The sequence below is a fragment of the Aquarana catesbeiana genome, linkage group LG03 (genome assembly GCF_042186555.1).
Source record: "Aquarana catesbeiana isolate 2022-GZ linkage group LG03, ASM4218655v1, whole genome shotgun sequence".
NCBI lineage: Eukaryota > Metazoa > Chordata > Amphibia > Anura > Ranidae > Aquarana > Aquarana catesbeiana.
In genome coordinates this window covers 248,736,860-248,751,208 of record NC_133326.1, presented here as the reverse complement: position 1 = coordinate 248,751,208, position 14,349 = coordinate 248,736,860, and the positions used below count along the sequence as shown (strand labels likewise).

Here is a 14,349-nt window from a genome sequence, read left to right as displayed (position 1 = left end):
ACACGGCTTGTGCATCTCTACTTATAATATCACTCAAGGCGATGTATATAAAAAGATGTGTGTTACTTGAGCTATGAAAAGACTCTACTTTTATTTTCTGAAGTTCCATTTTCTTCTGCTGTATTTACCTGGAGGTTTCCTGTGCAGCATTGTGGTTATTTGGCTAGCCAGTTAAATAAGTTCACTTTTTGGGAGCATGTTACATGGTCCAACCTTTTTTAGGGTGTAACATGTTCCCAATGCTGCAGCTCTATATGTGAATGAACTACAAGTCCCAATATCCTTTGCAGCTGTTGGCTTGTAGTTCTCAATGAACTACCACACCACTACCCCATACCATGGAGGGCCATGGTAATTCATGGATTCTTCCTGTCAGTGTATTTGCTTGATAAACTGACAGATCTGCAGGAGATCTGCAGGAGACCTGCATGGCACCAGTGATCTGCTGATCGCTGGTGCAATGCTTTACAGGCTCCAAAATAAATGATTGCAAATTTCCCAAATCGTCTTTCAGCACAGCACCTAGAGAAAGCAGTTCCACCCAAATTCCCAGGAAACACTGCAGTCACCACTTTAAAGACAGCAGTTGTAGTGTTTCCTCCACCATGGTCGAAGCTCTGCAGGGGACCAAGGATTGGATGTGCTCTCTCCAGGTGGGGAAAGGTGAAGGGCATGCCTTGTGCTATTTCTGTTATTTTGGATCTGGCCATCCCAGACGGGAGTGGGGTGTCCTGGAGTCTTCTCCTTCTCTTCGAGCCTGGCGAGGGCAGAGGCCGACGGAGGGTCCTGCTCCATCAGACTGGAAGGTGCGGCCAGGGAGTGGGAACTGAGCAATGCACGGCGCAGCGTCTCTGCCTCATTCCAGGTCGTGGGCGACGTCACTTCTGAATGGGACTTCCGGTTGTGTGCAATGGCTTCTGGTTCCAGCCTCTGGAATGCAGGAAGGGGAAGCGGCCACTGCTGGTGGATTTCCGGTCCTCGCAACGGCGAAAGGACTGGGAAATTTGAAATAAAAAGCAGCCGAACGTTCGCTGAAGCCCTCTGCAGGATGAAGCCAGAGGAACCGGTGGCAGTGGAGGGAGCAGAAGCCACGAACAATAGCTAGGCCCAGGTAAGAGGCAGAGGTCTCATTTTTTGCACCTGGGCTATGTTTTTCCCTCACTTCCTCCCCTAGTAGGGGGAGGAGGTGAGCCTGCATCACAATCCAAAGGTTACTGCACTGGGGGGCGCGATTAGGACAGTAACGTTGTGGTGTTTCACTGTCTGCTGTTACTTGGTCTGCTGGGGAGGAGGCCCCATGTATTGTATATTTATGTGGTGTTTTTTTTTTTTTTTCAGTGGATGGTGTCTTTCAGGAAAAAGCCAAAGAAAAGAACAAGCGTGCTCCCCCCCCCAAAAAAAAGGGATGTCCCTCCTGTAAAGCCACCCTTGAACTCTTGGGCCAGGCCTTTATGTAGGATCTATATAGCAGACTCGGTCAAGGAGGAAATGTCCTCAGCGGCTTCCTCTGTCCAATCCAGTAAGCTTCTCACTTTTCAGAAAGAGGTGGCAGACGCATTTCAGTGTTTCCGATCTTATCTGGATAAGCATCCAGTGGCAAAGATTAGCAATCAGGGTAATCCACCATTCAGCCCTCGCCCGTCTGCTTTGGCTCCTAGGGAGGTCAGCGATTCGAAGGAGAGAAGTGACTCCCCAGAGTCAGATGGGGAGGAGGGTGAAGAGAAGGAATTATCTTCCTCCTGTTACAGGCTGTCCCTGGAAGAGGTGGGCGACCTGTTGCAAACCATACATACCACCCTGAACATCGAGGATAAAGCCCAGTTATCCCTGCATGATAAAATGTATCAGGGTATGGATGAGGTCAAACATTGGGTGTTTCCGGTACACAGGGTTCCGTCAGACTGTAAAAAGGGAATGGAAGATCCAGAGGGGGGCCCTCTTTTTCTCAAGATGACTTAAAAGGAGATTACCTTTTGACGGGGATGGTACTCAAGTTTGAAACAAAAGACCTAAGCTTGATGCAGCATTCTCTAAGGTCTAGCGTAAAACCGATCTAGCGTTCGAAGATATGGGTGTCCTGAAGGACACCATAGATAAGCGATAAGATAAGGATTCCCTGTTGAAAAAGGCCTGGGATTCAGCTTTAGCTAGCCTTAAACCAGCAATGACATCAACTGAAGTAGACAGGAATCTGGGGCACTGGTTGGAACAGTTAAAGGGGCATATTGAGGCAGGGACCTCCCAGAAAGATGTGCTTGACACCTTGCCAGCCTTACAAAAGGCAGTTGGATACATGGCAGATGCCTCCGCCGAATCCATAAGAATGTCTGCAAGATTTTTGGCCCTAGTGAACTCTGCACATAGGGCGTTGTGGGTCAAAATGTGGTCAGGAGTTTCAGCCTCAAAAGTGAAGCTGTGTGGTTTTCCATTTAAGGGGGGGGGGGGGATTGTGTTTGGTCCTGATCTTGACGCCATTTTAGAAAGAACTGCGGACAACAAAAAGGCCTTTCCAGTCAAAAAGATAACACAGGTTAAAATTATTTTTGTCCTTTTCACCAAACTCAGGATGCTAAGGAAGCGGGATGTAAAGGGGTCGAGGCAGAACAGGAGTATTGTATTGCCTCCCAGCCAGCCCGCCAAAAACCAGTGACTGTTTTCCGACTGTGGGAGGAAGACTACAGTGGAAGATGACGACTTCCAGTATGTTTGTCCTCAGGATGATATCTCAGGGCTACAGGCTGGGATTTTCAGAGACCCCGCCAAGTCGGTTTTATGTAACTCATAACATGTGCCCATAAGTCAGGAAAAATCTCTGGCAATGACGTCTCTCCTGCAGGAACTTCTACAGCAGGAAGTAATCATCCCAGTTCCTCGGGAAGAGGAAAGACTCTATTCACTCTAAAGGCTTCTATTCACACGTGTTCCTAATCAGAAAGCCATCAGGGAGGTTTCGGTTACTCCTAAATCTAAAGATTTTGAGCAGATACATTCGGTACAAGAAGTTCCGAATGGATATGTTTTTTTTTTCAGTGCGGAAACTTCTTACTACAGGATGTTTCCTAGCGTCCATCGACCTCAGGGATGGTTACCTGCATGTCCCCATATGCCAGCATCGCAGAGCTATTTGCGACTGGCAGTCAAGATGGGGGGAGTAGTTTTGCATCTTCAGTTCAGAGCCCTTCCTTTTGTACTATCCTCTTCTCCGAGGATCTTCACGAAGATTATGGCAGAAGCTTTGGCACTGCTCAAGATGGGGGGAATCTCGATTCTCGATCTGGACCATCTCCTCTTTGCCAATTCAAAAGATCTTTTGTGGAGGGATTTAAAGAGGATGAAGAACAACTTAGAGTTTGGGCTGGCTCCTGAACAGCAAAGTCAAACCTGGTCACTACCCCGATAAGATTCATGGGTTATACCATCGACTCAATTCAGGGAAAGATATTTCTCCCAGAGGAAAAAGTAATAAAAATTCAGGATGCAGTGAAGGTCTAGACAAGCTTACTGATTGTGAGTCGGTCAGCCATGTCAACCCTAGGTCTCCTGGCAGCCTCAATCCCAGCTGTTCAGTGGGCCCACCTCCATTCAAGAGATTTCCAGCAGACAATTCTGCAGAACTGGTTATACGGGGAGTTATTAGAAAAACAAATCATGATGCCTTCTCGGGTCAGGAGGAAGTCGTGGTGGAGGAGCCAGGTAAATTTTAGACAGGGGTTTGTTCTGGACCCTTCCCAAAAGCAAAGAGGTTAACGACGGATGCAAGCTTCTGGGGTGGTCTTGGACAAACAGGGAATCCAAGAGATCCTCCAATTGGAGAGAGCTGAGGGCCATTCCCCTAGGGCTTTGGTCATTCAAGGAGATGGTCAAGGGCCATCACATTCATGTACTATCCGACAATGACACAGCAGCAGCCTACATTTCAAAGCAGGGAGGCACAAGAAGCAGGATTCTTTTGTCCTAAGCTCTCCAGATCCTGACATGGGCAGAAGACAATCTGGCTGCTTTGGCAGTGGTGCATCGAAAAGGCAGTCTAAATCAGATGGCAGACTTCTTAAGCAGGAAGCGAGTGCTAGAATCGGAGCCTGAATGCAGAAATCTTCCAGATAGCGGACAAATGGAGCTCCCCAGGTCATAATATTTGCATCTCAGGCAAATGCAAAAGTACTGGTGTACTTCTCTCTAAACAGGCAGGACCAAGCGTAGGGTCTGGACGACTAGCCCAGTCTTCAGCCTTCTGCTTGTGCTACGCTTTTCCCCCTTTTCAGATGATTCGTCTAGTGCTAAAAAAGTTGCAGGAAGAAACCAAACCTAATTCTAGTGGCTCCCTATTGGCCCAGGAGGGCATGGTTCTCTATCCTACTGAACTTAGCAGAACCACATTGGCTGTTGCCCCTTCGGGAGGACCTCCTGAGTCAGGGCCCCTTCATCCCAATGTAGGACACCTCAGGCTAGCAGCGTGGATACTGAGGAGCAAATCCTGAAGAGAAAGGAGTTGTCCAACAATTAATTTCAACACTGCTAGATAGCAGGACAAAAGGGTCACAAGGGCGATTTATTTCAAGACATGGAAATGCTTCAACTCCTGGTGCACCTCAAAATTTTTTTTCCCACAGGAGGTCATTTCTGTCCTTGAATATCTTAATGATGGAATGGAGAAGGGGTTGGCAGCCAGTACATTGAAAGTTCAGGTGGCTGCTTTGTCAGTGTTCTTAGAGAGACAGTTGCCTCAGGACCCTTTTTTTTTTTTTTTTTGTTTTTGATTGTCAGGTTTTTTTAGGGCTCTGGCCAGAGCCAGACCAGTGCTGTTTAAGTTTTTTCCCAAATGGGATTTGTCGGTGGTTTTTGCAGGGTCTGACAAAAAGGCCTTTTGAACCACCGGAAGATGCTACGATTAGAGTTTGGCCTTTTTAAAAGTAAGCTTATTAGAGGTAGTTGCTTCAACTAGAAGGGTCAGCGAGCTGCAAGCCTTTTCTATTATTGAGCCTTATTTGATTTTTTTTTTTTTTCCGGACCGAGTAGTTCTGAGGACAGACCCAGGTTTCTTGCTGAAGGTCTGTTATTCACAGATCACAGGAGATGATGCTGCCAAGTTTCTGGGATATCTGTTTGCTAAAGCTCTCTCCCATAGGCAAAGGCAGGCAATGATGGGGTTTCTTGCCTAAACAAATTTTATGTTGGTTAGAGCCTTGTGATTTTCATGTACTGGTTTCATGTTTACTGATGACTTTTGTTACTATCATTCTGCTGTCTTCCTATTTAATAATGTGGAAAACTTGTGGATAATTCCACCAAATCTCTCTGCAAAGTGCATTTAGGCCATATTTTTTACATCAAACTTGATTTCATTGAGTATCTTTTTAATAAAATGTGATAATTGTGAATTGAATTTTTTGAGCACAGTGGATTGTCCTCTAATCTGGATGTTTCAGTGGACAACAAGCCACTTAATTTTTACATTTATTTCTAATAACTGCTTATTGATGCTTTTTTATTCTTTATGGAATTACAATTGCCTTTATCGATGTTGCCTAATATGTGTAAAATCTAGCATAATAGAATTCCACCTCCCTGACAATTATAATAAAGTTAAGCAAGGCGGGTAAGCTCATTAATTTGTAAATTGTATTTATGACCTTTTTAATGTTGAAGTGTTGCTAAACTGGTTTCAGTTAATAATTTTAAAACTAAAAAGGACAGATTTTACTCTGTGGGGAAATGAAGACACTGCTGTCTCCAGATATGTTTAATTGTCTTTTGTAGTACAGTGCTTACCTGCTTACCTACTACATTTCTTGTGTATTCAAATCTATTTACAGAGCTGGCTTTTCTCTGAGGACAGCTGCCGCCTGTCATCCTATTCTAAGAACTATTGCTATGGACCGATGAGCGCTTAGTGCTCACATATTACCTGTTGTATTCTTACATATACACAAGTGTCTGCGCTTACAGTTTCTTTTCTTTAACATTTCTTGTGTATGCTTTTGGAATAAACACTAGCTGAGTGAGACCACACTATTATTTTTAGATGATGACCAATCTTAACATATTACTGTTTATTGATAACTGGAAATATTATTCACCTGAAAACTACTTCCCTTGCGATTACCAGAGTGTGTGTGTGTGTGTGTGTGTGTGTGTATTTTTTTTTTAAATAAACCCTGTGTGATTTTTATAGAATAGTTTTAGGATTTTGGTTAACATGTTTGTGGCTTAAGACCTTTCTCCTTTTTGAAGATATTGCAGTTTTTTACTTTGTCTTTTCTTAAACTGGTTTGGAAATAGTAGGGTTTGACTCCATTATCGTGAATCTTGGTCTTGTAATGAGAAAAGATGCATCATCTACATTCCTCCAGGTGAGGATGAGCATTAAGGAAGTATAGAGTTGATTTACTAAAGAAGTCACTTTTAAATGGTTTCTTCCCTTAGCGAAGTGATTAGGTAAAGCTCTTCAGAATTACATGATCGTGTGCAACCAAAAATACCGTAGTTTTGTTTTTTTTTTCCTTTCATTAAAGATTGGGTATACTTTGCAAAGTGAATTTTCACTGCAGTCGGAAAGCTAAGCGAAAATTCCCTTGTAAAATGAACCACATGTTTGCCCTCAGTAAATCAACCTCTATATCACCAAAATGAAATTCATGTTGGCTGAAATTAGACATATATCTCGATGCATTGTGAGAACATTAGTAAGACCATCGCAGGAAATAATAAACTTGAATTTGTCTCTCTCCTGTTTTCTTACCTTTTTTTCTTTGTTTATGCAGGTATCTTGAGTTAGAGAGCAGTGGTCATCGAAATGAAGTCAGATTGCACTATCGCTCAGGGAGTCATCGATCTCAGACAGAAGTATTTCCTTATATTCTGGCAGATGATAAATGGCATAGATTTTCCTTGGCAATCAGTGCATCCCATCTGGTTCTCCATGTGGATTGCAACAAGTAAGGGGCTAATGTACACCTTAAGTGACTTTGTTTTGTTTTTTTTGTTTGTTCTTTTTTCATCTTAAACCAATAGGCTAATAAAAAGTATTTTATGATGTTTAATAACTGGTCACTGAATTATGATCTAGAAGAAGCCAACTTATCAATTCGTTGGTAGATAATAACAAGCTTTAAAAATGTCCCCAAGAGGTGTATATATATATATATATATATATATATATATATATATATATATATATATATATATATATATATATATATATATATATATATATATATATATATATATATATATATATATATATATATATATATGTATATGTGTGTGTTTTTTTTTTTTGTTTTTTAACAAAAAAGGTTCAGCCTAAAAAATAGCATAATGGTTTCAGCTCATAAAAGCAATTATTTCAATTTTAAGGAATTATTTAACCTCCCTGGCGGTTTTCCCGAGTGTGGCTCGGGGTTAAAATTCAGTACCATTAGCGGTAACCCCGAGCCACACTCGGGATCGCATTGCAGGATCCTGGGGCGGCGTTACTTACCTTGTCCCCGGGATCCTGCGATGTCCCCCGCAGTGTCCGAGGGCTCCGTCCTCCTCCGAAGCCTCTCCGTGCCAGGCTCCGTTCCCTGCGAGTGGCGCGACGCACGGGGGCGGAGCCTGGCGGCAAATTCAAAAAAATTTCAAAATCATAACACATACAGTACTGTAATCTTACAGATTACAGTACTGTATGAAATGATTTCACATCCCTTTTGTCCCCAGTGCTCTGGCCCATGCCCTGCATGCAGTTTTACATGATATACACTGTTCTTTCTGCCTGGAAACTGGAGATTGTCCATAGCAACCAAAAAGTGTCCCTTTACGTCAAAAGTGGCTTTAGACCAGCTAGAAAACAGCGATAGTAAATTAGAACACTTGCAGAATTGAGCGATAGTGAATTGTGGGGAAATTTATTTTATTACTATTTTTTTTAATTTTTTTAAATTATTTATTTTTATTTATTATATTATAATTTATGTTTTTGTGTTTCAAACTTTATCATACCCGGGATATCTACTAGACTCTGGTTTGGACAGATTTAAGTGTGTTATTGTTAAGATTTACAGACCTACAATATAAAACGCCAAATTTCCATGCAAAATAATTGTACCGCTTTCAGCACCTAAAATCCGAAATAATCATACCGCCAGGGAGGTTAACTTGTTTTCTGTTCAATAGGATTTATGAAAGAATTATTGAAAAGCCGTACATGGATATTCCATCTGGTACAACGTTGTGGGTTGGACAAAGAAATAATGCCCATGGTTATTTTAAGGTATGTTAATCCTGTATGCTTCGTTTAATTTGTAAATTGATAGACAAAATAATTCACGAAAGTGCTTCATTATAAAAGACCCCTAAAGCAAAGGTGTCAGTGATGCCCATAGCAATTGTTTGGTTTGCTCTTTTATTTTATAACCGGTACAAAAATATGATACTGAATGCTGCCTGAACAAAGACATTTCCTTTCAGGCATGATTATTATTATTATTATTATTATTCAGGATTTATTGCACCAATAGTTTTCCCAGCACTTTACTATGTATATGATTCCAAATTCAGATTTGTACGATAGCATTATCTGAACAAATTAATGGGGTGGGCAACTACATGGCAAATGAGGTTTAATGTAGAAAAATGTAAAATGCATTTGGGTGGCAAAAATATGAATGCAATCTATACACTGGGGGGAGAACCTCTGGGGGTAATCTAGGGTGCAAAAGGACCTGGCGGTCCTAGTAGATGATAGGCTCAGCAATGGCATGCAATGCCAAGCTGCTGCTAACAAAGCAAACAGAATATTGGCATGCATTAAAAAGGGGATCAACTCCAGAGATAAATCGATAATTCTCCTGCTCAACAAGACTCTGGTCCAGCCGCACCTAGAGTATACTGTCCAGTTCTGGGCACCAGTCCTCAGGAAGGATGTACTGGAAATGGAGCGAGTACAAAGAAGGGCAACAAAGCTAATAAAGGGTCTGGAGGATATTAGTTATGAGGAAAGGTTGCGAGCACTGAACTTATTCTCTCTGGAGAAGAGACGCTTGACAAGGGATATGATTTAAATTTACAAATGCCATACTGGTGACCCTATAATAGGGATAAAACTTTTTTGCAGAAGGGAGTTTAACAAGACATGTGGCCACTCATTAAAATTAGAAGAAAAGAGGTTTAACCTTAAACTACATAGAGGGTTCTTTACTGTAAGAGTGGCAAGGATGCGGAATTCCCTTCCACAGGCGGTGGTCTCAGCAGGGAGTGTTAATAGTTTAAAAAAACTGATAAGCACCTGAATGACCACAACATACAGGGATATATAATGTAATACTGACATATAATCACACACATAGGTTGGACTTGATGGACTTGTGTCTTTTTTTCAACCTCACCTACTATGTAACTATGATCCATTGCACAAAGCTATAAATGTGAGTATCAAACACATGTTCTACAGTGTTAGAAAGCACAATAATGTCAAAGAAATTATCTCTTTTAAAATAAAAATGTAAGTCATCATAGTAACTTGCAATATGATCTGCTAAAAGCATCTTTGTGGGCAACTATATTGTCATTTTGCTGTAATTTTAACAATCTTTGTTCTACTTGGGCAATGTAAATTCTATTAGACTCACATTATTACATATTGAGGATGTGCCCTCTTTGTTTCCTATTATATTACTCTAGGGAAAGGCAAACAGAAATTAGTATTTCATCTCTCTGGTGTGTTTTACCATGAGAAAAGTGATTTTCTATCTTTTAATGGCAGTCCTATTTATGTTCCAGACACATTTTAGGGTAAACATTCTTAGCATACCAGCAAATGCCTTATTGTTTTATTCTATAAAAGAATAATGTCTAGTATTTCCTACATGCAGTTTAGACATGTTTGTTTTGTTTTTTGTATATAGCTCAATAGAAGAATATGTAAACATAAACCTTAAATACAAAACTAGTTTTTTTGTATAGCATAAAAAATACAGAATACAAAAAAGCATAAGCCTATATACAAAATAGTGGATTGCATAAAGATGAAAATCTGATTAATCTGATTAATTTTATGGCATGATTTTTCCTGCAGACTGGTTTACATAATGCTGATCAGCAATACTGGGACTCTGCCGAGTGAGTTATCAAGCAGCGAGTACCCGATAGTGCTGTGTGGATTGTGAAGCGTCTAGCAGATTCCACCAAATTGTGGTAGCACAGAAAGTGTGTGTGCTAGACTGGAGTCCATCCTGCCCCAGTAACTTAGGCACAGATATGCCCCCACCCCGCTGCTAGTATCCCCCTATTATTAATGTATCCTTATTTGTGGTGACACCCACATTGATTTGAGCTCTCTGCACATATCTCACCAGATCTGTGGCTTATACAGTTAAAGCTAGGCATACACTTTAAAGAAACGCCCTTACGGTTTGCGCATTATTCTCAATTTACAGCTGTCCACATCCCATACTTGTGTAAAATGCAGTTTACTCAAAGTGTGTGTGCAGCTCCAAATTTTCTTTGGAAGTTGATAGTGGGGGAAGACAAAAAAAAAAAAAAAAAATACCCCTGGCAGGTTATTCCTGTACTTAGGCTGTTAAATTATCCCTTCAAAGGCATCTGATGGTTGGGGTAAGGCCTCATTAACAAGAGGCGTACTAAAATGTACGCCCATGCAGGGCCCTGTTTACCCGCACGGGGATGCACAGGTGTTCAGTGCCTCCCTGTCCCATTGATGTCAATCAGGAATGCAGTGGCTACACTGATACAGCCACTGCTCCCAATTTGAGATCTGTGTGAGTCCAGGAACACTCACATGGATGGTAGATTGGAACAGCTGCCTCAGTGCAGCCACTGCATCCCAATTGACATTAACGGGATTACCTGTGCCAGGATGCATGGAATACTTGATCATTCTCGTGTGGTTAAACGTGGCCCTTCATGGGTGTACGCTTTAGTACTCCCCATGCAAGCAAAGCCTAAATCTGACAAAGCAATACAACTGAATCTAGTTTTAGCCTTTACTCCCCTGTTTCTGTAACAGAATCCTGGAAAGTGGGAAACCCAAAAAAGGTTGTATTTATTTCACAAAAAAAAGAACGTTTCGGCTGGATGTACAATTTAGAGGATTAAATAATTAGTTCTTATGCTTCAGGGGGCAAGCTTTATGCCCCCTGTAGAAGGAAATCTACTGTATAAAGACAATATCAGTCTCTATAGATATGGTACAATTTCCTCTAGACTGTATAACAGAACTCAATTCTATTTTTTAAAGTAAACCTTACTGGTGAAATATGGAGGGTGCCATTGATGACAACTTTCTGAGAATGCAAGATGTCTGACTATATCTGCGGTTCATATTTTAAAGCAGAACTAAACCCATTTTAAGTTACGTTCTGGAATGTCCCAAGATTGTAACTGTCCCATTTGCTTGGTACTCTCAACTAAACTCTCAAACCATCAAATGGCTGTTGTCATACCTGATGATGTGCAGCATCATGGCAGAGGATCAAACAGAGGCCAAGATGGCCGCTTCCTTGGCTGAAAATGATGGGAAGGTTTAGTTCCCTGTCCAAAAATAGGTAATACATCAAGTTATTGTATCAGAGGCGCAGAAAGTGCCAAAGCTTTAAAACCAGCATGGATACCACGCAACCAACATTTTCAAAAAGGGAGTTCAGCAGTAGCAACATTTGTATTTTCTAAGTACAGGTTCCTTAATGCTTCAATTTAAATGATGGCATAGACTTCTTTTCAGACAATATATGCAGATACCAAGCAACATCTTTTTGATATAGAAAATATGCCTCTCATGTGTCCTGATTAGCTAAGTACATGCATCACTATGTTGTAATATATATATTTATTATGTTTGTACTAATTGTTTCCCTTCATTTCTCTTGGCTTGCATTCATCATGTTGGGGAAAAATTCAATATAGTTGTATACTTTAGGGAAAGGTGAATTGTTTTATTTAACATAAAAACCGCTTTCCGTTGCCTGCCGTGGACATCTTAATTAGACTCTGTAGCTCAGCTAGAAATTGATTTTATGAAATACAAAACAATATAGTTATCAGACAGCACCATGTAATGTAGAACACTGTGTGGAAAAATAATATACAGTCTGTGTTTCATCCACAGGGGATCATGCAGGATCTGCAGATTGTTATCATGCCACAAGGATTTATCTCCCAGTGCCCTGATCTCAATCGCAGTAAGTATATACATTTGTATTGGGTTTCTACAATGAAAAAATAGATTGTCTTTATGTTTGACAGGCTGACCTACATTTTATATATTATTTCAGCATGCCCAACATGTAATGACTTCCATGGCCTGGTGCAGAAAATTATGGAACTGCAGGATATTTTAGCAAAAACATCCTCAAAGGTAAATTACATTTTTTTTTTTCCCTGACCATGACATTGTAAAGAACTGTGCTTTATGTTAAAAGAACAGTGCAATTAAAATTAGATTGTTAGCAACGTGTGCAGAAAGAGTTCCTTATTGATTCTTCTCTAAATGTGTGTAGTGTATGACTCAGGTAATTAGGCCATTGACTTCAGGTAGTTGCAGGTTGTTTAAAGAGGAACTGCAGTCTGCCCACATAATCTGTAATAAAAACATCTTTGCCATTCTGAAGCTTCCCTCCAACAACTTTGCTTATTTTATATATATACGGTGATTCTGTAACTGCCAAATATGCTGCAGAAATCTCCCTCCACTGAGTCTGGCTGCAACCATTTTAACTGTGGGCAGCTGAAGCTGCTACCTGTTCACTTCCTGGATTTACACACACATACAGGCACTCCTCCAGCTCTGCAGCTCTCATTGGCCCTCTTATGACTCATCCCCCCTCCCTGACAAACTCTCACAAGAGTGAGAGAGAGAGCTGTGCATGTTATCATAAGCCTAGGCTTTTTCCCCAGACAAACAGAAAGTGGGCTGTATAAGGTATTTACCGATTAGAAAAAAAATGTTTTACTATCCAAAGTTAAAACAACAAGGGCAGACGATTTAATAGATGGAAAGATGAAAAAATTACTGAAGTTTCGCTTGTAAGTATCAGACATTTAAGGAAAACAATCTGAAGAAGTAATGCAAATCAAACAGGTGCAAAGACGTTAAAGCAGAATAATAGTTAAAAATAGTTCAGTAAAAATAAAATGAAAATATACTTGCGCCTTATTTATGTTTTACCTACCTTCTCTAAGTTTGAGGCCAGGTGAAGTCTGCCTGTTGGCTACCTGATCCCACCCACTGCAAACCTTTTGTTATATGATAGATACCTTTTATTATAATACCTCTTTGGCAGGCATATTTGTTAAAGTATAAACTGAAGGCAATATATTTTTTTTTTCTGTTTTGGATAGAGTAGGGGAGGGATCAAACCACCGGTCATGTTTTAATTGCGGTGTGTATCACCATTGGGCAGATTCACCCTCTCAATTTGTCCTGTCTACCGTTATTGGCAAGAGTTGAAGCAAAAAGAAATCCCATATTTTGGGTTGTCAGTAGAGCAGGTATAGAGGGAAAACCTTTCCATTGTGACACCAGTTTTGGTGGCCCTGATGACAATCGGGGATTCCCTCACTTTGGAGGAATTTCCTCCAGTGGGGACACAGATGCAAAAAAATTTCACCGGGATTATATAATGCTCCCTTACTCTCTCCAAAGTGCAAGAAAAAAGTTTTACCTTTAGTTCTATTTTAAGGCTACTTTCACACTGAGGCGTTTTCAGGCTCTAAAAGGGCTAAAAATAGCACCTGAAAAATGGAGCGGTGCATTTGCAGGACAGGGATAAAAAGTCCTGCAAGCAACATTTTTGGGGGAGCAGTGAATACATCGCTCCTAAAATGCCCCTGCCATTAAAATCAATGGCCAGCGCCGCCAAAGCGCCTGCAAAACATCAGTAAAGTGCCGCTAAGACTAGCTCCCCCGCCCCAGTGTGAAAGTGCCCTAAAGGCAGTCCACTTTATTTATACAGTGGATATTCATCAATAATGTGTTTTCTATTAACCATTTTTTGTTTCTTTTCACAAGTGTGACAAAAGATGAATGCTGCACCTAGTAGTTGTATTTTTGAATTTTGCCCATGTTAATGAACCTATACAAAAGGCGCAAAGCCTTCAGTGAAATTGTATAGTCTGTTAATCATTCAAAATTCAGTAACCAACTTTGCATAGTTTTCTATACATCTTTTATATATTTTCTGACTTTTCGGACACAATGAGTATTAAAACACTAAGGAGATCAACTGAGTGCAATGAGTGTGGTGGGCACATTTCAATGCATATTACAATGCCGAAAGTCTGTACAGACTCTTGTGTAGAAAACTAGAAATTCATTTGAAACCATTTTCTCCAAGTTTGAAAGTGCAATGC

General features: G+C 40.7%; 1 protein-coding gene across 1 annotated transcript in view; it reads left to right on the top strand.

The window, feature by feature from the left end:
* Positions 1-14,349, top strand: part of NELL2 (neural EGFL like 2) — a gene marked incomplete in the record, with an annotated part of 447,509 nt that overhangs the window by 157,999 nt on the left and 275,161 nt on the right. Inside the window, 4 exon segments of the mRNA XM_073619952.1 lie at positions 6,762-6,935; positions 8,158-8,254; positions 12,107-12,179; positions 12,273-12,355. Of these exon segments, the coding sequence (XP_073476053.1) occupies positions 6,762-6,935; positions 8,158-8,254; positions 12,107-12,179; positions 12,273-12,355 (427 nt within the window).